At 36.3% G+C, this 27500-nt stretch overlaps 1 protein-coding gene across 1 annotated transcript in view; it reads right to left on the reverse strand.

Annotated features, from left to right (window-relative positions):
- The window catches only part of pcdh15b (protocadherin-related 15b), a 464565-nt gene that overhangs the window by 94946 nt on the left and 342119 nt on the right, over window positions 1–27500 (reverse strand). The window contains exon 25 of the mRNA XM_056468996.1: window positions 6101–6210. Within this exon, the coding sequence (XP_056324971.1) occupies window positions 6101–6210 (110 nt within the window). The remainder of the gene's footprint in view (window positions 1–6100; window positions 6211–27500) is intronic.

The raw sequence follows: 27500 nt of genomic DNA on the forward strand, positions 1-27500 counted from the left end.
AGATTTTGTAGTAACAATCATAGTTGGGGAGTTGTGAATAACTGGATAATCATAAGATAATTTTAAGAAGGCTGGAAACCTGTTCATGGATGGATGGATGGATGGATGGCTGGGTGGGTGGGTTGGTGGTTAAATGGACTGATAGATATATAGATGGATGGACGGACAGACGGACGGACAGACGGACAGACAGACAGACAGACAGACAGACAGACAGACAGACAGACAGACAGACAGACAGACAGACAGACAGACAGACAGACAGACAGAGAGATAGATAGATAGATAGATAGATAGATAGATAGATAGATAGATAGATAGATAGATAGATAGATAGATAGATAGATAGATAGATAGATAGATAGATAGATAGATAGATAGATAGATAGATAGGTGGGTGGGAGGGTGGGTAGGTGGATGGAGAGATGGAGAGATGGATGGATGGTTTGATAGATGGAGAGATAGATGGATGGATGGACGGATGGATAGATAGAAAAAACAGATGGATGGTTTGATGGATGGATAGATGGATAGATAAAAGGAGATAGATAAACAGATGGATGGATGCATAGATGGCTGGATGGATGGATGGATAAATGGATGAATGGATAGATAGATGGATGGATGGATGGATGGATGGATGGATGGATGGATGGATGGATAGAACAATAGATAGAAAACCAGACAGACAGACAGACAGACAGACAGACAGACAGACAGACAGACAGACAGATAGATAGATAGATAGATAGATAGATAGATAGATAGATAGATAGATAGATAGATAGATAGATAGATAGATAGATAGATAGATAGATAGATAGATAGATAGATAGATTGACTGATAGATGGAGAGATAGGTGGTGGGTGGATGGATGGATGGATGGATGGATGGATGGATGGATGGATGGATGGATGGATGGATGGATGGAGAGATGGATGGATGGTTTGATGGATGAAGAGATAGATAGATGGATGGATGGATGGATAGAAGAAACAGATGGATAGTTTGATGGATGGATGGATGGATAGATAAACTGATAGATAGATAAACAGATGGATGGATGCATGGATAGATAGATGGATGGATAAATGGATAAATGAATAGATGGATAAATGGATGGATGGATAAATGGATGGATGGATGGATGGATGGATGGATGGATAAAACAATAGATAGATAGATAGATAGATAGATAGATAGATAGATAGATAGATAGATAGATAGATAGATAGATAGATAGATAGATAGATAGATAGATAGATAGATAGATAGATAGATAGATAGATAGATCTTAGTGTAAAGTGTTACCAAAAGAAAAGGTTCTTTAAATATTAGATCTTTAAATATTAAAGCACAAAGGTATTTCTTTACTGGAATATTCGAAACAGGGATTACCGCATGCTTATTTACAACACAAACATGCACACATTTGTTCCACTTCATTTACACAAAAAAGTACTTTGTTACCCATACCTTTACCATGATATGACATTACTCATAGGGCCCCATAAGAATTGGATGGCAGCAAATCTTGGCCCGTCTGCGTCTTACAAGTCATCCTTTAACCGCTTCCGCTGCACCGTATCGCTAATGCACTTAGCTATATTGGGATTCCAGGTCCTGAGTGCACAACCCACCTCTCGAGCCTCATTAACATTCATAAAGGATTAGCTGTGATCTCGGGTGATGTCATCGCATTAAACGTCTTGGATCCAGGCGGTTTGAAGGGTGCAATGATTACCTTATTCTTCCCCGCTTTTTTTCCCTCACTAGTTCGCTCTAATGAAAACAGCCCTTTGATTACCTATCTACGCGTCTTGATTTCCGCCTAATGAGAATGTACCGTAACCATTTCCCCGTCGCTTTAAACCAGCGCCAGATGTATTCAAAAGTGATTTCGGCTGAACAGAGAGGATTTAATCACACCTCCCTCTTCCTGACACACGGCAACCGGAAGTACATTCCTTCAAACAAAACCTTCTCTCTAGGGGAGCTTTTGATAAGTTGCAGCTGACAGAGCCATAAGAAACACCAGCTACTCTGTCATTATCCTCTGCTTGATGTCTTACAAACTGTAATTTATTACAATGCAATAATATCCAGCTCATAAAAGACCAGCGTGACATTTCCCGCAATCTTGTCTTCTTTTTTTTAGGTTTCTGAGGAAGGAATCAACCATACTCTGCTTGAAGTATACTCTTGGCTTGTGTGAGAACTGCCAGCTTAATTGCATGCCCTTTCTGCATCGTTTTAGCACTTGATTCACTATATTATGCAAATCCGGTTAGCGCTCACCGCCTTCGTTTCCTTCCATGATGGAGTAGACGATGGTTTGGTTTATTGGAGGATCATATGACACAAATATTGGAGTAATATCTTGAGTTGGGGTACTTGAGTTCAGACTCAACTACAAATTTTATTGGATTTGTAATAGACTCAGGTGCATTTTTTGTCTCTTCACACTTAACTCTGGTGGTTTCAGGACCCAAATTAAAGGTTTAGAGTCCAACCAACACTGTTAAAAATGATGGGTTCCACATAATCAATTTTTTTTGGGAAAACATGAAGGAATTAACATATTAGTTACAAATACAAATTTAAGTGAATTAAACATAAAACAATTAGGTTGTCACAAAAACAAAAAGTCTGGTGCTGACCCTGAATTTAATTAAATATGCTTGGGGCAGTTTTGCCAATTAGGATGTGAATCTGGATTAACTATCTATGTTAATCCTGGAACATCATTTTTGTAATGTAATGTGTGTAATGTGTGTATTTATTTGTAAAGTAAATTTATCGTGTATGGCCATACACCCAAAGCGGTTCACGATCATGAGGAACGAGGTCTCTCTACACCACCATCAGTGTGCAGCATCCACTTGGTTGATGCGAGGGCAGCCACAGCATAATGGAGCTAGTGCTCTCACCATACATCAGCTGATACAATCAATTCAGTGAATGGGGATGATTAGGAGGCAATGATCGGTAAGGGCCAATGAAGTTACACCCCTACTCTTTACGAGAAGTGCCATGGGATTTTTAATGACCACAGAGAGTCAGGACCTCGGTTTAACGTCTCATCCAAAAGATGGCACTGACTGACAGAATAGTGTCCACTTCACTATACTGGGGCATTAGGACTCACACAGACCTCAGGTTAAGCACCCGCTGCTGGCCTTACTAACACCACTTTTTACAGCAACCTAGTTTTCCCATGTGGTCTCCCATCTAGGTACTGACCAGGCTCAGACCTGCTTAGCCTCAGTAAGTAACTAGTCTTTGGCTACAGGGTGATATGGCGGTGGCCATCATTTTTGTTCGAAAATAAACCGATAAAATAAACCCTAAACCGACACTGAAAGAATATATTTTTCTTGCTTGTTCAAACTACCTAATTACAATGAGCAGAAACAACACAATTGGCTTTTTTATGCTTAATACACTTAAATTTGTTAAGTTAACAATCAATTTGTGTTGAGACAACAATAATGAATAGTGTGAAACCCTGCATTTTTTTACAGTGCAACCCTGACTGTAAATTATTCCCCAAATCTGAGGTGAATAACAACCATGTAAACACATAACCCTAACTGTAAGCCCAAACTTAACATAAACTGTAAATCCCTTAAATCTAATTGGCTGATATGAATGTTGTTCAAGGACCAACATAGATGCTGATCCAGGAACATGTCCAACTAGGTAAAATCACCAAGTAGACATTTGGTCTTTTAAAGGATTGTGTGACACTTAATATTGGAGCAATGGCTGTAGCTGGTGTACTTGATCTCAGACTCAATTACAACTTTAAGTGGACTTGAAATTTTTTTCACTTGCACTTGACTTAGACTGGTGCTATTGGAAATGGTTTCAGAGTCAAACCGAGTCTTATGAAATATGGTTGGCACAGTTTATTTATTTATCATTTTGGTAGGGTTTCACCTTTAATTGATAGGACAGTAGAGAGTATAGACAGGAAAGCATGGGAAGCAGAGAGAGGGGAAGGATTGGTATAGGACCTCAAGGCGGGAATCAAACTCGGGTCGCCATGAATACTGGAGTGCCATGTGTCGACGCACTAACCACTACACCATTGGCACTGACAAATATGGTTACAATATTTATTACAATAGAAATCATCACAGAAGTTGTATTGGTTATATTGTAATATTGGTTTCAGTGGAAACTGTATTGTTTTTATTTGATTTTTTCTCCTTGTATTGGCATGTTAAATTAATAAATCCTAATGAAATATGCCCCAAATCACATTGGAGACCATTAAAAATGTACTGATTCTATTGGTTAAAATGTGATTGCTTGCAATGTTTTTAATGGTATTTGGAGTAGGAACCTTCACTGAAGCTTTCTATTGTTAGTTTTTTTCCCTTTCTAGCAGGGTAGTCAGATCATGTAACTACAGTTGGCATTTTTGGCCATGCCTGCACACTAATGCAGCCTTTAAGAGTGAAATGAAGAACAGTGTATTTTCACCAGGGCAGCCCAGAGTGCTAAATATTATCAAGTAAAGTGGAGTATGCCCAACCAGTCCACATGTGTTTTGTGAGAAGGCATTCGACTGTGTCCATCGTGGCATTCCGTGAAAGGTGCTCTGGGAGTATGGGGTCAGAGGCGCTCTGTTAAGGGCTGTAGGAGAGTAGGAGTTTGGTTTGCATTGCCGGCAATAAGTCAGACTTTTTTCCAGTGCATGTTGGACTCCGGCAGAGCTGCCCTTTGTCACCAATCCTGTTCACCATTTTTATGGACAGAATTTCTATGCACAGCCTTGGACTGGAGGTGGTCCGATTTGGGGACCACAGAATTTTATCTCTGTTATTCACAAACGATATTATTCTGTTGGCTTCATTAAACATGTATCTTTAGCATGCATTGGGGCGGTTTGCTGCCGAGTGTGATGCGGCTGGGATGAGAATCAGCACCTTCAAGTCCAAGGCCATGGTGCTCCACTGGAAAAAGGTGGTTTGCCATCTCCAGGTTGGAGGAAAGTCCTTACTCCAGGTGGAGGAGTTCAAGTATCTCAGGGTTTTGTTCACAAGTGAGGGAAGGATGGAACGTGAGATTGATTGGTGCAAAGGCAACCGGTCAATCTACGTTCCTACTCTCACCTATGGTCATAAGCTTTGGGTCATGACCGAAAGGACAAGATCTCAAATCCAAGTGGCTGAAATGAGTTTCCTTCGCAGGGTGGCAGGGCACATCCTTATAAATGGGGTGAGGAGCTCTGTCACCCGGGAGGAGCTTGAAGTAGAGCCGGTGCTCCTCCACATTGAGAGAAGTCAGCTGAGGTGGCTCGAGCGTTTCGGATGGTTTGTTTCGGATGGCTCCTGTTTCAGATGGCTCCTGTTTCCATCCTGTTTCGGATGGCTCCTGGACACCTACCTAGAGAGGTGTTCCAGGCATGTCCCACCAAAAGGAGCTCAAGGAAGTGTCTGGGAAGAGGGAAGTTTGGAGTTCTCTTCTAAGACTGCTGCCCCTGCGACCGAGCCCCAGAAAAGCGGATGAATATGAATGAATGAATGAACAAATTAACGAATTAATTTGGTTATAGAGACCAAAACTATGACAGGCATTCCGGCACAGATCGTACATCTTCAAAGAAGAATAACGGACATTTAGCAGAGTTTTTAGGATAAACAAATATGTTTACTTAGCATGTTTCTCAAATATCTGCAAATATATTATGCTGTTTAAATGTTTTTGGATCTGTGCATTTAGAAGTACATTCCTCCAAACAAAAAACTCTTTCTAGTGGAGCTTTTGATAAGTTGCAGCTGACAGAGCCATAAGAAACACCATCTACTCTATCATTATCCTGTGCTTGGTTTATTACAAACTATAATTTATTACAATGCAATGATATCCAACTCATAATAGACCAGAATGACATTTCCAATCTTGTCTTTTTTTGTTTCCTTTACTGAGGTTTCTAAGGAAGGAATCAACCATACTCTGCTTGAAGTATACTCCTGTTGGCCTGTCTTTGTATGAGAGCTGCTGGTGACAGTTTAATTGCATGCCCTTTCTGCATCATTTTAGCACTTGATTCACTAAACATATTATGCAAATCCGGTTAGCGCTCACCGCCTTCATTTCCTTCAATGATAGAGTAGACGATGGTTTGGTTTATAGCAGCCGCCAAGATGACTCCAGCGACCGTTCCCACCGGGGCGTTCTCACTGACCGGAGCAAACCTGCACAGACAAACACACACAATGCGCCGCATTAATGATGGATCACTAATAACATACAATGGGGAAAAGAAGTATTGAACACATCATGTTTTTTCCTGGGAACAATATTTCTAAAGGAGCTGTTGACATAGAATTTACCCTGAAACCTGAATCTGAAAAATCATTTATGTATAATAACAATGAAATGACACAAGGAGAAAGTACTGACCTACTGAAATGTATTTAATACTTTATATAAAAGCTTTTTTTGGTGACGGCAGCTTAAAGACGCCTCTCATATGGAGAATGAAGTCACAAGAATTGCTCAGGTGTGAGTTTTTCACAGACTTTAACAGAGTGTAAAAATCTAGATGGCTCAGTGGGATTCGTCTACCAAATCTGATCTTTAATTTGTATTTTTTTATTGGATTCAACTCAGGGGATTGGCTGGCCATTCTATAGCTTGGTTTTCTTTCTCTGAAAGCATTTGAGAGTTCATTGGCTGTGTTTTGGATCATTATCTTGCTGAAATGTCCATCCTGGTTTCATCTTCATCATCCTGGTAATGTAGATGTAGGACTGAAGCAGCTAATATTCATTTACAATGATGAAGGGCAAAGGATTGATGAAGAACTATCGAGATTTCAGCTGCTGTCTGGGCTTTCACTGTCTTTCTATACCTCCCTTTCTTCATGTGTTCAATACTTTTTCCCTGTATCATTTATTATGCATAACTTCATTTGTAAACTAATCATATTTGTTTTCTTTGCATATATGGATTTCTTCGGTTGTTACCAACATCCAGGGAAATTTTCAACTCAATGGCACCTTTTGAAATATGCTTTCTGAGAAAAATGGTGACGTGTTCAATACTTATTTTCCCCACTGTATTATATTGGGTTGCAATGGAAATATTGTCTCACTGTGTAAGACTGTGTTTTACACCTCACATGGCATGTAAACATGAAGTACAGCAAAATAAGCTTAACAAATTAAAAGCTGTTAATTTACTTAACTACAGGTTATCCAAGACTTTTTTCTTTTAGAAGATTTTAAGCTGAATCTGTGATACTTGGTGATTCATATAATGGCAGTGAATAGTTATAGGTTTTTAGATTAAAAATAAACACATGGTTACTGATGACACACTGAGGACTAAAAAAAAAGCAAAATGCTCATTCCGTGTAAGAAACTGAACATCATTAAATGAATAATCTATGAATAATATATGAATAAAGTCATTATATGGATCACCAAGGACCACATATTCAACTCAAAATCTTCTTTAATGTTCTACGCAAGAAAAAAAAGTCACCTTCATCTCCAATGATTTGTGGATGAGCAAATTAAATACATTTTTGGGTGAACTATCCCTTTAAGGTTATTCTAGTGTTTTTAGCTTTTTTTGCTATACGTCACATTTACATGCAATGCAATTACATGAAAAAAAAAATAGAATTTAATCTATAATATAGTTATTTGTGATCCATCATTAATCTTTGATGAGCTTTAGATGAGTAGGTTATCAGGAAATGTATCCCTTTAAAGTCATATGGCTCTATTACCACTGAGTGGTACGATATGGTTCTGTACGCTTTTAAGGCGGTTTCCACTGTCAAAAGGCTACAAAAAGCAAACCATACCTAACCACTTTTTGGGTACCCTTTCCAAAGGTTACCTAGCACATCAAAAGAGTACTAAAAGGTGGAGCTAGCTAAACGCTATTGGTTTACAGAGAAGCGTCATTACCGCATACACAAGCCAGGAGAATGAAAACAAAGGACACACCATTTTTAAATACACATCAGAGACATTATATTGTAATACTACATCAGTGTTGTGCAAGTTACTTCCAAACTGTAATACAATACAGATTACTTATTACTGTGATTTAAAAGTAATCCCTTACCTTACAATATTACTGTCTCAAAATTGTAATATGTTACATTACTCTTATATTACTTTTTAGTTACTTTCACCAAAATAACAACAGAATTAGAACTTAACATTTTAAAATGACTAAATGTACTGCAGAGCATTTTACATCCAGTAGAAAGCGATATGATGTAGCAGAATGACGGTGACCTATCCAGGCTACTAACAATATAGTATATATTTGGCAACGTGAAGGCTCAAGACAATGCAAGAAAGGATAAGAGCCAGAATCACAAATGATCAAAGTCTGTTGAAAGTATGGTAAAGGTAAATTGATTATCTGGCAATATTTGTGAATAGCTTGGCTATTTTCATATTAGACACAACAGGCCTATATGTAAAATCCAATGCCATGACGAGATGCATTTTTTTCTTAATATTGCCATTATTCTATTCACTTTAAATTCAGGTTCACAACACAAAACTGTCATGCACAAAGTGAGCATGATGAACATAGCTTTCTCAATATAATGCTCGTGCACCGATTTCCTTTGTGGACAAAACTGCTTGTGAGCTCTCAAATATACGCTGCTCGCGTGCAAATTTTCTCATGCTCTCTCAAATATGCACTGCTCACGCACAAAATTTCTTGTGCGCTCACAGTACACTACTCGCTCAGTGAGATTATATGCAGACTTACAATTTGTGTCTTGTGTTCCCTCTTCCTTTCATGCTTTTTGATATAATTTATATTTGTACACTATTTATTAACAATAACCAAAATACTAAAATAGACTTACATATACATTTTTTAATCTAATCCACTATAACCTTTTTTGTTGTTTGTTATTTGATGAAATATTTCCAATTTCAAACACTTAAGACACAGAGAAAAGAAGTTGAATGCAAAGAATACATTTTTAAAAAACATTTATTAAACATTAAAAGGTGCACCATACTAATCAAATAAAACAACATTTAAACAAAAATATAACGAATGCAAGCAGAAATGTAACTGATAAAAATAGAGGAAAACTTGATGAGGTACTATAGCCTACTGAACTATTCACTCCTCAAATAAATCTCACTATCAATCCCATTTTATCATGGCAACTAAAATAAATTGAACACGTCTCTGTTGTCTTCCACATTGCTGATGAGATTGTGGAGGACATTTTCCCTGTCATGTACAGTGTTTTGAACAGTTCTACAGGAAAGTACTTCAATTAATCAGTTGTGCTAATACTAGTTGCTATGGTAACACAAGCGTAATATAAACAAATTACCCAGTGCTGTAGTTTTTTTTTACAATATAGGGTATACTATACTACAATTCACCACACTTTACTGTAGTAAAACTACACTTTGTATTTCATTTTATCAGTTCACTATTCTTAATACTACAGTATGCTGAAGCATTCATTAACAAATTGTAAATAATACTAGCCTAAAACATAGGCAGTATATCTAACACTCAAAAACACAAGTATTTATTATAGAATTTATCATAACCTTTTAGTGTTTCGTGTATTGCTAATAAATACTGTAGCAATATATAAACCATATCAACATTCTTGGGATAACCAATTGAACAGGAGGATCTCTGGAGAGCAAAAGCACGAAAAGAAGAGGAAACATGAGGCACAAAATGTGAGTCTGCATCATCTGACGGAGCCAGAGCAGATCATTCGCACGTGAGCAGCCGTGTTTTGAGTGCATGCGACCGCGAAAAAAAATTGCGGTCGAGTTGTCCACGAACAGAGAATTACATGAATGCGCTCTTGTAAAACTGCGCTTACGACTGTTGTCAGTGAAATAACGCCATATGCACATACGTCCATCTCGCGAATGTACTGTCTTCTGCTCATCTATTTTGCCACTCTTCCGCTGCACGTCAGGGCTTGACCTTACTGTGAACCGGGCTGAGCCAATAGCCTCGGACCTCGAGCTCAGAGGCTGAAATCATTCCGCGTTCAAAGTAAAAAAGTTCCAATAGACAGAGGGAGATTAATGACAACACGCGCATGTATTCACTAACCACGAACAGAAAATAGAACTTACTTGCGGTATTTTTTATTTGGTAATGTCTTGCGGGCGAAAAGTTTGTTGTAACGCACGCGTTACTGAACATGTACCGAGTAAAATATTACTGAAAATGTATAAGTAATGCCTTACACTACTGCGTTACTGGAAAATGTAATACATTACTGTAATACATTACTTTTGTAACGCATTACTCCCAACACTGTACTACATACATATAATAATGAGTCGAGCTGAGCTCAAACAAACCATGTTGTCGTCTTGATGAACAGCCACAAAGCCAAGAAGAACAAAATCTGCTGTGTCCTGTTGTTGTTTATCAAGACTGTCTAAAAGTGCAAGAGGTTTCACTTTCTCCAGAGAGCTCGCGTGCGATCGGTGCGCATCTATATTTGAAATAACAAACTTCTCGAGCTGATGATAATAATGTGAGCGTAATTATTGAAGTGCTTCTGACATCCTTTCAGAAGCGCAAGAGTGAAGCGTGAAAAAACAAAGGAGAAGCCGGAAAAAACAAAGGAGCAAAGAATTTTTTCAGCAACCTAAATCATGAAGAAACAGCCATGTTCAACTATTATCATCGCCTTTTGGACTATTATGAACTCGGAATGATCGAATTACTTTCTAAAAAGAGGTTATATGTGCTGGTGAAGATTGAAGATACAGATGAGAGGTTTGCACTGACTTTGGGCTAGGTGTTGTGTGTTGTTTTTGTACCCAAGTAAGGACTAAATGTATGCGTGTAGTTTATCTGTAAATGCTAACATATCGGAGACTGTAAGGGTCTGTATGTGTTTATATATGTTGCATTTATTTATTTATTGTAATTAATCGCAGACGTTACAGTAGGATATTTTGCACTGATCATTGATCTGCAGTTATAATCAACTCATGTTCATAGAAAAGTTATAAATGAACATTTATACACAAGTATTTATTTGTGTAAAGCATCTGTTTTGTGAGAAGTGCTTCTCATATGATGTGAATGAGAATGATGTCTACTGAAACATTCTGTTGTACACCACGCTCAATGGTAACCTTTGATAGACTGATAAAGGTGACCTGTACCGACCCATAATGTACCACTCAGTGGAAAAGGGCCAGAAGTTCACCCTAAAAATGTGCAAATATGTCAGCATTTCAAAACCCTCTCTCTGTTTCAAACCTGTTTGAGTTTCTCAACCTGTTTGGGTTATTACTAATAGCATTTCTGCATTTCAGTTAATTTCCCATGTAATTAAACCCATTATCTTGACATCGCTTTAATATTTGAGCTACAGGCTATGTTTAGTGGTACAGTAGAAAAGCGAGGTCGGAAATTGGTCATTAGAAACAGTGTCTTGTATTACAAGAACTGCTGGAACAGCATATAAAGGAATCTAAAATCTAAAGCGTGCACTTTTGCTCCTTGATTTAAATGTGCTGCAGGCCATTCAGCCCTATCAAACAGACTCATTTTTGTTTGACAGAGAATCAATGGCCATGCAGCATGCTTTGTTTTACATTTTGAAACCAGGTGGAAAACATACCTCCATTTTATTTTATAAAACAAGCTGAATTAATTTGAGCTGTAAATGATTGTGGTTTATAATTACAGAGAGAGAGAGAGAGGAGAAAAAATATTCAGAGGAATTTAATCAATCAAGAAGTTAACCAGATCACAGTGTTAATTGGGCATCCTACACAGTTGCTAAACTAAGCAGAATAAAGAGTGTTATCGGAATACGGCGTGGGAGAGAACAGATCTTCACCTCAGATAAACCCAACAGCAGAAGTGAGCCAACATGAAGCATATGTTTGAAATCAGCTGTTGCTTTGCAAGCAGAAGCACTGTAAAAACTGGCTGCAAGTTACAAACTGGCATCATATTATTATCCTATTAAGGCCCAAGGTGTTTGTTTACATGGATTTTTTATTTCTCTTTGCTATTTGGGCTTATTAGAACCTAATTAGAATAAAAATCGGAGTTTCATCTTTTAATACGATGTTATTTTAGAGAAAAATGATGTTCATATATGTGGACTTGTGGTCTGAATTTACATAAATCACTTTTTCCTGATTTTTTTAATGCATATTTAATATAGAATTTTTTATTAACTTGCTTTGACTATCAGAGAGTAACCCCCCCCCCCATTTTGGACAGTTAAAAATAGTGTTTGGGACATTTCATATTGCAGCAAGACACTGTATGTCCAACACAATCTCACGGCAATTCGTAACATTTTGATTTAGTGGCTAATTCGTACGAATTCGTATGATCTAATTCGTACAATTTAGTACGATTTGCTCATCCGCCAATGACGGTTGGGTTTAGAGGTGGGGTTAGGTGCCACGCCTCCTTTTTAAAATCGTATAATTTCGTACGACTGAACTCGTACGAATTCGTACGAATTAGCCACTAAAGTGTCAAAACGTAAAATACTTACGTTTTCTCGTGAGATCAGGCTGGTATGTCTGTAACAAAATATAAAGCATTCAAAGTATTTTAAATAGCCACTTAAGAGCTAAAATGTGCTGTCTATATATGTGGACACTCAAGCCCTACGAGGTTATAGTGGTGTATGCTTTGCTTTTTACATATGGGTGTGCATAGAGCAGGGCCGTTTTGAAACTTCTTGTCACCTTAGGCAAGACTACAATCTTAAAAAAAGAAACAATCATGTAGAGGAGTATCAACGAAAACATTCCAGGCCACCATATAATGAAAAAAATGTCTGTTAAATTGTATGTGTGTAAACTTAATTAATGTGGTAATTGTATAGTTGCTACAACAGCTATAAACAAATTATCCAATATAGTTCTGTGCACAACTAAGTTCTGTCTGGTTGTTGAATCTGATTGGCTTATAGCTGTGCAATATTCTGAAATAACAGCACTCCTACAGCCTCTTCACCCTTGTGTATTACTCCGCCCACATAAAGTGACAGCAGATCAATAAAATCACTATAGTTTGACAAATATTGCAGCTGTTGGACAACATAATGCACTTTTGGGGCTTTTTTTTTGTCGAGAATGTAGTTGTTTATATCGCAACTTTGCAGTTTTTTATAATGACAGTGCCTATTTTAAATATTCATCATTTCGGAGATTCAGTGCGTCGCCAGCCATCAGCCTGTCATACTGAGCAGAGCAAAGATGGTTGACGTTCCACCTGGGGATACTCTTCCCGAGGCCCTCAGACTATGCAGAGTCACTGATTCGATCCAAGACCAACGACGAGAAGATCCCAAAGTTTCCATATACTGGACCAGGCCGTATCCTGAGCAGCTACTGTGGTGGTCATGGAGGAGTGGAGAACATGAGACTGATTCCTGTGACGCTCCAGAGATAGACGAGTCTTCGCTGAGGCCAGCTTCCAGCCTCCGCCACTGAGACTGCAGCTCTGCACAAGACGTTTGGCCAGCGGAGAAATTAAAATGATCGTGCCCAACTGAGCCTGGTTTCTCTCAAGGTTTTTTTTTCTTCACTTCCGCCATTTAGTGAAGTTTTTTTGTTCCTCTAGGCTGTCGCCACTGGCTTCCATGGTTCGGGATCTGTAGAGCTGCGCATCGTTGGATTTGCTCTTCAATATTTGGACTCTCAGTAGTGAATAGTAAACCACACTGAACTGAGCTCAACTGAACTGAACTTAAACACTACAAACTGAACTACACTGTTCTAATTTACTGTGACCTTTTATGTGAAGCTGCTTTGACACAATCTACATTGTATAAGCGCTATACAAATAAAGGTGAATTGAATTGAATTGAATTGACGTTCCGCCACAAGATGGCGACAGAGAACACATAATAAGTCCTTAGGGGAGAAAAACTCAGCGTACATTTCAAACTACAGCTGATCATTATCAAACAGGTAAGTGACTTTCTAAGTTGATCTCTCTCTTTTGTGTTTTGTAGTGCTGTATTTATATCATATCTGAAGCCTTAGATTACATATTTTTGAATAATTATATCTCGATCAAATATTGTCCTATACTAACAACCCATGCATGGAAATGTATGGTATTTCCATAAATGGAAAGATGATTTAATCAGCTTTATATATTAAATTATGAATAATGGCTGGATTTGTTATCCATGGTCAAACATTACACATCATTTCTAAATGATCATGTGACACTTAAGAATAGACTTATGGTAACTGAAAAAAAAATCAGGTTTCCCTTTACAAGTTACAATTTAAAATATTTATACAAAAGAGGGATTTTAAATTCTCTAAATTATTATGTCAGGTAAATGTACCCTCGTTGATCTTCATGCTAATGTTCATTTTTAAATAGTTATTAAAGCTACTGAACTTAAGTAGCTAAGGGCAATGAGCGTTTTTAAATTCTGCTTCATGTCAGGATTGTTGTTAATATTACTTAATTACCAATGTGTGTGTGTGTGTGTGTGTGTGTGTGTGTGTGTGTGTGTGTGTGCGTGCGTGCGTGCGTGCGTGCGTGCGTGCGCAATCTAAAAGGCCTCTGGTGGATGTAATTAGTACATTTAATGTGTGCTGCCTTTTGTATTCCATAAATAATAGTTATTAAAGCAGCATAAAATAGCTTGTGGGCCTCTTTAGCTCCAGAAAGGCATGTTTTGGTGAATAATTAGGAAACAATGATATAAAATTTAAGAGTAAATCCTATATTGTCTTGTCAAATGTATACCTGTGCATTGTGGGAAAATTTATCAATGCATAGCTGGGTCACAGCAAACACTACGCATGTACAATGATTTGCACACTAACTTGTATTTAATGTTTATTGGAGTAGATAGGAAGTATAATTTATAACACAGTTTGACATTAATTCAGTGTGCTACTTGCCATTTCTTTTTAATTATGAAATTTACTAACAATTACTAGTTAAACATTCATTCATTCATTCATTCATTTTCCTTCAGCTTAGTGGCTTATTCAACAGATGTCGCCACAGCGGAATGAACCGCCAACTTATCCAGCATATGTTTTACGCAGCGGATGCCCTTCCAGCGGCAACCCAGTACTGGGAAACACCCATACACACTCACATTCACACACACACTCATACACTACAGCCAATTTAGTTTATTAATTTCACCTATACCGCATTTCTTTGGACTGTGGAGGAAACCCACGCGAACATGGGAAGAACAGGCAAACTCCACACAGAAACGCCAAGAGGCCCAGCCTGGGACTCGAACCAGTGACTTCTTGCTGTGAGGTGGTAATGCTAATCTCTGAGTCACTGTGCCACCCCTAGTTAAACATAGCCAACGAAGTTTCTTCTCTTAAACAAATAGTTGAAACTGAGGAGCTAATACCGTCATGAATGTACAGTTGTGTGCAAAGACAAATGGATTTTTTTTTAAATAATTACTTCAATTTCATCATTGTGATGCTTTCATGTCATTTTTTAAAAGCTTAATTCTGGTCACTATTCACTTCCATATTCACGTTTGTGGTTAAGCAACTGTTTACAGCATTGTAACAACACCAGAGTGACTTTTTTTGCATTTGGGGGGGGGGGGGGGGGATTCATTCATTCATTCATTCATTCCTTTATTCATTCATTTGCATCAATTCATTCATTCATTCATTCATTCATTTTCATTTGTTTTCATTCATTCATTCATTCATTTTCATTCATTCATTCATTCATTTTCATTCATTCATTCATTCATTCATTTTCATTCATTCATTCATTCATTCATTTATCCATTCATTTTCATTCATTCATTCATTTATTCGTTCATTCGTTTGCATCAATTCATTCATTCACTCATTCATTTTCATTCATCCATACATCCATTCATTTATTCATTCATCCATTCATTCATTCATCCATTTATTTATTCATTCATTCATTCATTCATTCATTCATTCATTCATTCATTCATTCATTCATTCATTCATTTTCATTCATTCGTTTTCATTCATTCATTCATTCCTTCATTAGTTTTCATTCATTCATTCATTCATTCATTCATTCATTCAGTTTAGTCCCTTATTTATCAGGGGTCACCACAGCAGAATGAATCACCAACTATTCTGGTATATGTTTTACACGGAGGAAGCCATTTCACCCACAACCCAGTACTGGGAAACACCCATACACTCTTCCATTCACACACATACACTTATACACTACGGCCAATTTAGTTCATCCATTTCAGTGCATGTCTTTGGACTGTGGGGGAAACACGGGGAGAACATGCAAACTCCACACAGAAATACCAGCTGGCCCAGCCAGGACTCGAACCAGCGACGTTCTTGCTTTGAGGTGACAGTGTTAACCACATGAGCCAACGTGCTGCTCCTGGGTAAACTAATGCAAAGCTTTAAATGTTTCACCAGGGAAATACAGTACATTTGAATTGAGTTCTGCCTTTTTCATGGATGATTCTATACAGTAATTGTGGAGATAAACCTTTTATTATTTTTCAAAGACCATACACTTGAACAAAACTATTTTGAATAATAACACACATTATATCACATTATCTTAAAGTAATGTTGGTTGTTATCATCAGGACTGATACTGGAAAAGAAGGCAAAAAATATTATTTTAGAACATTCAAGGCTGTTATTTGACATGGACGTTTTGTCCTCTACATGTCCTTAAACATGAATAATCAACGCAGAAGTTTAAAACATTCAAATGAGATGAAATGAAGAGATTAACTGAAGGAAAATCTAATAATCCTGTAGCAGAATGAGTCACTTTTTTTGTATTTTTGGGGGAAATATTCATTCATTCATTCATTCATTCATTCATTCATTCATTCATTCATTCATTCATTCATTATCATTCATTCATTCATTCATTCATTCATTCATTCATTATCATTCATTCATTCATTCATTCATTCATTCATTCATTCATTCATTCATTTTAGTCCCTTATTTATTAGGGATCACCACAGCTGAATGAACCACCAACTATTCTGGCATATGTTTTACACAGAGGATGCCCTTTCAGCCGCAACCCAGTACTGGAAAACACCCATTCACTCTCGCATTCACAAACCAGCCAGCCCCCCAAGGCGAGTCCATAAAATTGCAGTAGTTACTTCCGTATTGGCTTCTCGAGGAAGAGCGGGAGGTTTCCGCTTGGTTGGGACAATATGAAGTAATTGTGTGGAACCAGTATTTTTTAAAGTGTTCGTACATTTCTGATGCTAATGCTTGCCTAGGTGAAAGCGACCTTCCTAGCAACCACTCATCACACCCTTGCAGCCACCTAGTACCTGACAAATAAAGAATATCTCAAACTTCACTGTATTCTGACTTTTAAAACTGTCCTCAAGATTTTTGGCCTTTTAAACACTTTTAGTTTTTAGGGTGGGCATCTTCTCCCATCAAATCTTACAACACACACAACAAAAACTCCTCTTAAGGACACGTTTTGCATCCAAAAGCTAATAATCCTGTCGCAGAATCACCTGTGATTTTACTTTCATACATTTCTGATGTTCGTGCCTGGCTCGGTGACAAGGCGACCTTCATCATCAGTTCGGAGTGCTCAGAGTTTGTCGTACACAAGCTTAACAGGGTGATTCGTTTCCCCCGGGCTGCCACGTGGAAGATACACAGGCTTTTGTTATTCGAAAAGATGACAGACTACCTTCTGTATAATCCGCACATGGACACGTTCCTCTGTATGGGTGCATGGTGTGCTGTGCTTGCAGATAATACTGAAAAATCCCTTGTTCTGACAGCGCTCTAATGGCCGCTCAGCACAAGCACATGCTCAAGTGTTCGACACTAATGAGGTCCACTGAGCTGCAACCTGGCATCCCGAAACCTCCATTCCAATGTCATTACTTTGTACTTTATCCGACTGCTGCCTATGGCTTTTAAACAGCAATGAACAGTGCTTAATCCAAAAGCTGAGGATGAGCCACGGGGAAGCTTCCAACTACTTTTACATTTGTTTGATGTCTGTTTGATAATATATATTAGATACTATACTAAAATAACAATTTGGAACTTTCGCCCTCGTCCCATCAAGGCCTAAAAATTTCAAGAACAAGCTAAAAAACATTCACAACTGCCTGGTAACCAACACTCTTATGCTGTGTCCCAATTAGCATACTTATACCAAAGAACATAGAATCACCAAGAGGCGACACTCTGTTGCTATTTGGGAAACAGCCACTAGATGCCGCTAGTGTCACACGACGGCCATTTTGGAGTGAAAATTCCAATTGAAAAACAGCACAGATGACTAACGTTAGACAGAATGAATTAAAATATTGAGTTAAATATGAGTTGAAATGAGTACTTCCCCTTTGAAAAGTTACATTTTAAAACATTTTAAAACAATATCCCAATGAGAACAATTTCCAAAATGTTGACAAGACTAAATTTAATACATCTGATATCTAAAATATCTGTTTCACATATAACATAAAAGGAAGGTTAACAAAATAACTTCATCACAATTTTTTTTTTTGTTATACTCAAATTAAGGTAAAGCAAAAATGAGTACACACAACAAAAACGACAACATTATCTGGTAGTTTGTATGGCCTCCATGATTTTTAATGACAACGTTAAAAATCATGAATAAAAAATATATAAAAATATTTTCAAAAAAATACATTTGGAGGAAGTAGCTTTTTAAATAAAAACTTTATTAGTCTTTTTTTAAAACAGCACTGGAAAAAATACTATGTACTATTATAATAAAACACTCCAACAAAAAGTACTGTTAATCTGTTATCAACATCCCATTTTGAAAGTCATGTTAATTTAATTTAACTTGTGAGTATTTGTCACCAGCTCCCAGTCATTCCCCTCACTGGCCAGCAGAGGTCTCTCTCACCGGACTTTTAGAACTACATCCCCCAGAAGCCCCGTACCTGTCACTGATTGCGCTGCACCTGATTCGCATCACACACACACACATATAAGCAGCACACACGCTCACTTCATTGCGAAGTCTTGTTTGCCCAGTCAACATTACCGAGCGTTTCTACACATCCACTGTTTGATCTTCTGTTACTGACCCGGACTGCTCTCGACCTTGTTTTCCTTGCTGCCTACCCAGACCCTCTGCTTTCCTCTCCGTTTCTGAGTTACGCCGCCAGCCCTGATCTATGCCTGTTCCAACGACCAACAACAACACTTGTTTCTAACAACACTTGGTGTGTATTTCTGATTCAACTGTGTTTAATAAACATACTGCAGATGGATCCCTCTGTGTCAGCCTCCTCGTTACAGTATTAATATCTATTATGCCAGTGCGTAAACTATTAAATTAAAGTCATTTCACCTAAAAGTGACAGTTTCAAGAAAATAAGTATGGTTAATATATTAAACATTAAGGGCCCTATCATACACCTGGCGCAATGTGGGGCAAGGCGCGACGCAATTGTTATTTGCTAGTTTCATCTTGGCGCAGGAGTCGTTTTGATGATTTGCGCCACGCTGTTTAAATAGCAAATGCATTTGCACTCATATGTGCGCCCATAGGCGTTCTGGTCTAAAAAAGGAGGCGTGTTGAGGCACATTGCTGGGGCGTTGCTATTTTGAGAAACTTTAATAGACTGTTCTATAGACCAGAACAAAGCCGGTCTAAAGTCCAGCGCAGAGCGCGTTAGTTGTGCGCCTCGCTTACACATTGCTTAATACAGACAGGATGCACAGCAATACGCAAATATCTTTATCTCTGTTTTTACATTACTGTGATGGTAGGGTTTAGTTGAAATTTTATAAATAATATAAGTAATTCTCGTTAGCTTCCGGCTGCAACTGTATGTGATCTATAGCTGATTAACCATGTGGATGGATGATAACAGCCTTCTGAGCCTACTAGTAGGTGCAGAATGCTCTTACTAGCCCATGTCATATATCACATCATAGCTGACAACCACTGATAATGCCCATTCAATCGAGTGATAACATTTGAATTGGCTGCCTTAACAGACTGTTAGGTTGCTCCCCTGTCAATCATCGCAACTGCCTGGTAACCAACACTCACCAAGGGGGCCAATCACACTGAACGCGCTTTTTGCGTTAAAAGGCGCCTTATTTGAATGATTTACTAACAGCTGTGAGCATTGTGCGTGCTGCTTGTGCGCCCTGCGCGCCTTGCGTTTTAACTGCCTGCTGCGCCTCGTGATTTTACCCTTGTGCTTGCAGTTGAAAAAAGAACTCAGAGCGGAAAAAACACGTTACGTCAGTCGCATCTTTTCATTCTCCAATCAAATGAAAGTAGAGGCGGGGTTTCCGTTGAAGTGCCTGCAGTGTTTGTGTTGTCAAGACAACTACTGAGACTTTTTGTAAGATGGAGGAGAGATTTGTGGTTGTTGTTTTGATTTATCCTCACGAATCTTGAATATCACAATATTATTAAATATTAAAATGATATTAATATCAACAGCAACAATCGCGCAGATTACGCAGCTGATTCAGTCGTTGCCTAATGACATAAAATACGCACCGTGCTTCTTTTTTTCTTGTCAACAAAAAAAAGGGAGTGTGGTGCGCCTCGTGTTTTTGGAATGGAAGAGCGCGTTCAGTGTGATCGGCCCCTAATGCTGCATCCCAATGAGCATACTTATACTACGTTATAAAACACACTGTTATATATGGTTTACGAGGACTCGTGTAATGTATTTTGTGCAGTAAAAAACGTCTCCTACCCTAAGCTCAAAACCTCTAAATGCCAAAAAAAAAAACATTTTTCTAAGCATTTTAATGACTAGGCATGAAAAAAACATTAAATTTTATTTTGAACAGTTTAAATTATGAAGACAAGGCATGTCTTCATAAACCCCCTCAACATTGTAATCCCCAAGTAATACCTATGTCATTTTACAAAATTGTGTCCTCATAAGTCACATAAAAACACACTTTTATATACGGTTTGCGAGGACTCACATTTTTATTTTGTGCTTTAAAAACCCCACTCTACCCTACCCCTAAACTCAACACATCCAGAAAACCTCTGAATGTCAAAAAAACTCATTGAATATTATTTTTAAGCATTTTGAATGACTAGGCATGAAAAAAAAAACATTAAATTTGATTTTGAACAGTTTAAATTATGAAGACACAAGGCATGTCTTCATAAACCACCTCAACATTGTAATCCCCAAGTCATTCCCATGTCATTATACAAAAGTGTCCTCATAAATCACAAACACACACTTTTATATACGGTTTATGAGGACTCACATTTTTATTTTGTGCTTTAAAAAACCCACCCTACCCTACCCCTAAACTCAACACATAAAGAAAACCTCTGAATGCCAAAAAAAACTCATTGAATATTATTTTTAAGCTTTTTGAATTACTAGGCATGAAAAAAATAATAATATGATTTTAAACAGTTTAAATTATGAAGACACAAGGCATGTCCTCATAAACCACCTCAACATTGTAATACCCAAGTCATACCCATGTCATTATAGAAATGATTTCCTCATAAATCACATAAACACACACACACTTTTATATATGGTTTACGAGGACTCACATTATGTATTTTGTGCTTACCCTACCCTACTCCTAAAGTCAACCCATACAGGGAACCTCCAATTTTTAGGCATTTGAATTACTATGTCCTTGTAAACCACCTTAATAGAGCACAACTCATGCCCATGTCGTTATACATTTCCATGTCCTTCTAAACCACATAAATAAGCACACACACACAAAACACACTGAAGCATTCGACACTAATGAGGTCCACCGAGCTGCAACCTGGCATCCCGAAACCTTCATTCCAATGTCATTCCTTTGTCCTCTATCCGAATGCAGCCTATGGCCTTTAAACAGCAATGAACAGTATTTAAAGGAAAAGCTGAGGATGCTTCTAACCACTTTTACTGCTGTTTGATGTTTGCTAGATTAAGATGCGATATCAACATAGCAATTTGGAACCTTTGGCCTCTTCCCATCAAGACCTAAAAATGATTGTGATATCAGTGATTGTGCTGATCAACAAAAGATCACAGGCTTTTTTTCTTCTCATGTAAATTTGCCGTGTTTTACTTTGATGACAAGAGACGCTGGAAACATTCAAAGTCTAATCCCTGTATCATGTTGTTTGATCTTGGTCTTTATAAAAAATGAGCAAAAACCACAGGAATCTGACGGCAATACATAACAGCTATCGGGACTTATTTAATCCTGCTTTTTAATAAAACATAAGAGGCTTATTATTCAGGATATCTACGTCAATCTGCAAGAATACGAATTCATTTAGGAGCTAAAAGAGTTCCAGTGAATCAAAACCAAATGTCTTTTAATGTCCCTGTATCCAATTCTAGGATGGCAGTTTGAAAAAGCATAAACACATAAATAACTCTGCTTGCATATATGGTGACTGTAGGCATTTTTGATTTCTTTTGGACAACGATAAAAGAACTTCTGTATCAGGCTCTGATTATATCATGTTAGAACCTAAACCAGAAAATCCCTAAAGCAACACAACATGGCTTATACATACATAAGCATCAGAGACGTGTCCCTTATGTATATTGTGCATGAGGATAAAAATGTGCAGCTCTTGACTGAGGAACACAACCATTTGCTTTATATTATTATTACATATCAACATAAAGCCCCACGTTTTGAGATTTTAGGCAATGTCAGGTTAACATCCACTGTCAAGCTTGAAATTATTTTATTATTTTATTATTTTAAATTCTGACAGTTATTTCATTCTGAAAGTTATTTTATTCAACCAACAAGTTTTTCTTTTGACGAGAAATGTCACAGGTTTAGCCCAACGATAATAAATAATTTATCATTATTGTTATATTATTGCTCGGCTTTTATTTACATTTAAACAAAACCTTTAAGCTAGTCAATTTGCCAGGGGTATGAATAATTTAAGGCTTGATTCTATATGTTAAAGGTTTTTTTTTTTTTCTTGAGATGCCGAAAATATAAATACAAAGGTGCTAGATTGTTAAAAATTAAGTCTCTTGTCGGCGCAATAGCCTAGTGGTTAGCACGTCGGCATATGGTGCAGTAGCATGTCTGGGTGTCGCGAGTTCGAATCCCGGCTCGATGACATTTCCCTACCCTACACCCCCCCCCCCCTCTCTCTCTCTCTCTCCAACTTCGCTTCCTGTCCTAAATACTGTCCTATCTAATAAAGGCAAAATGGACAAAAATAAATCTTTAAAAAAAAAAAAAAATTAAGTTTCTTTATTGGTATTTCATAAATAATCACTTTTAATGGATGGATGGATGGATGAATAGATAGACAGATAGATATTTTTAATTGTTGATTAAAAATGATGAGTACAAACATTTACTACAGCTTCTACTATTTTCATTATTAAAAAATATATTTATAAATGCTTTATAAATAAGAATTAAGTTTAAAAACAAACAAACAAACAAACAAACAAACAAATAAATAAATAAATAAATAAATAAATAAATAAATAAATAAATAAATAAATAAATAAATAAAAAAAATGTTTTCCAGTGTTGGGTCGTGGCTGGAAGGGCATCAGCTGCATAAAACATATGCTGAATAAGTTGGCGGTTCATAACGCTGTGGCGACCCCAGATTAATAAAGGGACTAAGCTGAGAAGAAAATTAATGAATAAATAAATACATAAACGTTTACATAAGTTTGTGTTCTGGAACAAATTTTCACAGTAGCAAAGTTGCAAAACATCCAAACACGACACGGAGCAACTCGGCAGAAACATTTAAATACCAGCCATTCATTCAAATTTCAGCCACTGCACTCCCAATTAAATCTTAAGGGTTATAATATAATTAATACATATTTAACCTATTTAAAATGCTTAAAAATTCATATGCTGAGTGACTGATGTTGTAATTTTGCACCGAGTCACAGTTCTGACTTTCATTTTCAAACCATCTGCTAGTTATTATTACACACATTATTATTATTTTCAAGATCAGAGGTAAACTATCTGCTGCAGATTTCAGTATGGCAATAAACGTCACATAAAATGATATTTAAACTCAAATTGATAGCATTTAACACTGAATGAAGCACATAATCAGCAGCCGAGCTCAACATTGTCATAATAGTTTCTGCTGCTGTTTTGCCATGATGTCGCATAAATAGAAACTGATCTTAAAATAGAAACTTTGCGCGACGCTGTCACAGATGGTTAGGACCAAATCTCGTTTTAACATGAAAAAGATACCTTCTATCATGTGTCAAGGCACTACGCCACATGTAGTCAGAGATGGGAAGTAACGAAGTACAAATACTTCTTTACTGTACTTTTTCTAGTATCAGTACTTTACTCCACTATTTATTTTTCTGACAACTTTCTTCCATTTTTACACAAATACCTGTACTTTCTAATCCTTACCGTTTTAAACCAGGCTCGTTAATTTCGCTTTCATGTGTTTGGTGGCGCGACTTATAATATTTCCTGTCATTGCGCAATTTGAACGCCTTTTCGATCTATTTGTCTTTGCCCGCCTGAGTGCTGCCGTGTGCGGCTTTTTCAACCTCTGATCGCGCACCGTAGGCTTGTTTACTTAAGCTTACCATGGGAACGGCTATCAAGGATGAGACGGAGAGAGTATATGTATATGTATATGAGACGCAATGTATATACTGTACCGGGTAATAAGATGCACTGTAAAAAATAAATCTGTAAACTTTAGGGTAAAAAACGGCAGCTGTGGTTGCCAGTATTTTACCGTTAAATTCTCATTTTTACCGTAAACTACCGTATTTCATTAATTTATAGAGGTAATATGTCGGTATTTTAAATTACCAATGTCATCTACACATCTTTTGTTAAACAGATAGACATGTTAGCACAGTCATAAGCTGGTGGTGATGAGAAAGTTACATAATGAACCAATGCTCATCACAAACAACTTCTCCCACAAGCAGAGAAGTGTATCAGCATACAGAAGGTACTCAGCGTCATTCACACAGCTAGGTATCATGAATAAAATTAAAGTCATGAAATTAACATTGTTTATCAACATTGGATGTAACATAAACCTCTAATGTACAGATCTGATGGGGAAACAACTAAAAAGGTCCATAGTACTGTCAACAAAAAGCATAAAAAGTGATGTGCATTGCAGGGAGTTCTAGAAAAGTCAATTTACGGTTATTCGCTGTATATATTAAGGAAACATACTGTTAACCAGGTTACAGTTTTTTCCTATAGAATTTTTACCGTTTTTTTTACCGTTGAAATCACGGACATTTTTTACAGTGTGCGTTTTGGTCAATCAGATCACATAAAATCTGGCCTTTAAATGGGGTTAAAGTCTTTTGTTCACTGCAGACAATGGTGTACTGTACTTCTCTGATCTAATACAGCGGGAGAACAAATATCAGTCGTGTACTTTTTTGTCAACGTTTGTACAATTAGTACTAAAGCAATTAAATACCTATGAACACGTTTTGCAATTAGGTTTCTTTCCTTTGTTTCCAACGAGTACATATTTCCTAGTACAGACTTCATACTGTTTTATAGTTTCAACATGTCGTCACCTTGGAATTATAGGGTTCTATCTGCGTTCTAAATGATTTTGAGATATTGAGCTTTAAAGTTTTTGCATTCCAAATAGCAAAGAGTATGTGTGTAATGTTTGTTTTTTAAATAAAAAGTCTTACAATGTAAGCAACTTATAAAAAGACATCCTATAATGTAAAGAAGTTGTCATTTAATAAGAATATGTCAATAAAAATGTCAGATAGAACCTTATAATTCTAAGGTGACGATGGTGATGATGTATATTATGTATATACACTGTTGTCTTCATTTAAATTTGTTAGATAGATTGTTAGATACATATTTTAGAACATCAAAAGTATCAGGAATTTATCATGTGAAAAAATATGATGCAAAAATGTATTAACAGCATTAATAACTTTACCTGTTAAATAAAATATACACAATAGTCTGAAAACAAACAAACAAAAAACAAATGGTAAAACCCAACACAATCTCACGGCAATTCGTAACTTTTTGATTTAGTGGCTAATTCGTACGAATTCCTACGATCTAATTCGTACAATTTAGTACGATTTGCTCATCCTCCAATGACGGTTGGGTTTAGGGGTGGGGTTAGGTGCCACGCCTCCTTTTTAAAATCGTACAATTTCGTACGACTGAACTCGTACGAATTCGTACGAATTAGCCACTAAACTGTCAAAACGTAAAATACTTACGTTTTCTCGTGAGATCAGGCTGGTAAAATCACATGAGCTCTACTTATTTCAGGCCGTACTTTACCTTTACTTGAGTACAAAAGTGTGGTAAGTAGTTCAACTTTTACCAGACTCGTTTTAAACATGAGTATCTGTACTTCTACTTGAGTAAAGGATGTGTGTACTTCTGTCATCTCTGCATGTAGTTAGCATCTGACGTCATGCACGTACAGTCAACGTCAAAATTATTAGCCCTCTTTCAAATTATTTTCTTTCTCAAACGATATTTCCCAAACAATGATTAACGAAGCAAGGAATTTTTCACAGTATTTCCTATTTTCTTCTGGAAAAAGTCTTATTTATTTTATTTCGGCTGGAATATAGGCAGTTAAAAAAAAAAAAAAAAAAAAAACATTTTAAGGTCAATATTATTAGACCCCTTAAGCAATATTTATTTTCGCTTGTCTACAGAACAATCCATTGTTATACAATAACTTGCCTAATTACTCTAACATGCCCAATTAACCCAGTTAAGCCTTTAAATGTCACTTTAATCTGAATACTAGTATCTTTAAAAAATATCTAGTAAAAAAATATTTACTGTCATCATGGAAAAGATAAAATAAATCAGTTATTAGATGAGTTATTAAAACTATTATGTTTAGAAATGTGTTGAAAAAAATCTTTGTTCAGTAAACAGAAACTGGGAAAAAAATAAATAATAATAATAATACTGATAATAATAATAATAATAATAATAATAATAATAATAATAATAATAATAATAATAATAATAATGGTGATAATAATAATAATAATAATAATAATAATAATAATAATAATAATAATGATAATAATAATAATAATAATAATGATAATAATAATAATAATAATAATAATAATAATGATAATAATAATGATAATAATAATAATAATAATAATGATAATAATAATAATAATAATAATAATAATAATAATAATAATAATGATGATAATAATAATAATAATAATGATAATAATAATAATAATAATAATAATAATAATAATAATAATAATGATAATAATAATAATAATAATGATAATAATAATAATAATAATAATAATAATAATAATAATAATAATTCAGGAGGGCTAATAATTCTAACTTCAACTGTAATAGGATAATAATAATAATAATAATAATAATAATAATAATAATAATAATAATAATAATAATGATAATAATAATAATAATAATAATAATAATAATAATAATAATAATAATAATGATAATAATAATAATAATAATAATAA

Source organism: Danio aesculapii, chromosome 12, assembly GCF_903798145.1.
Source record: "Danio aesculapii chromosome 12, fDanAes4.1, whole genome shotgun sequence".
In the NCBI taxonomy this organism is placed as follows: domain Eukaryota; kingdom Metazoa; phylum Chordata; class Actinopteri; order Cypriniformes; family Danionidae; genus Danio; species Danio aesculapii.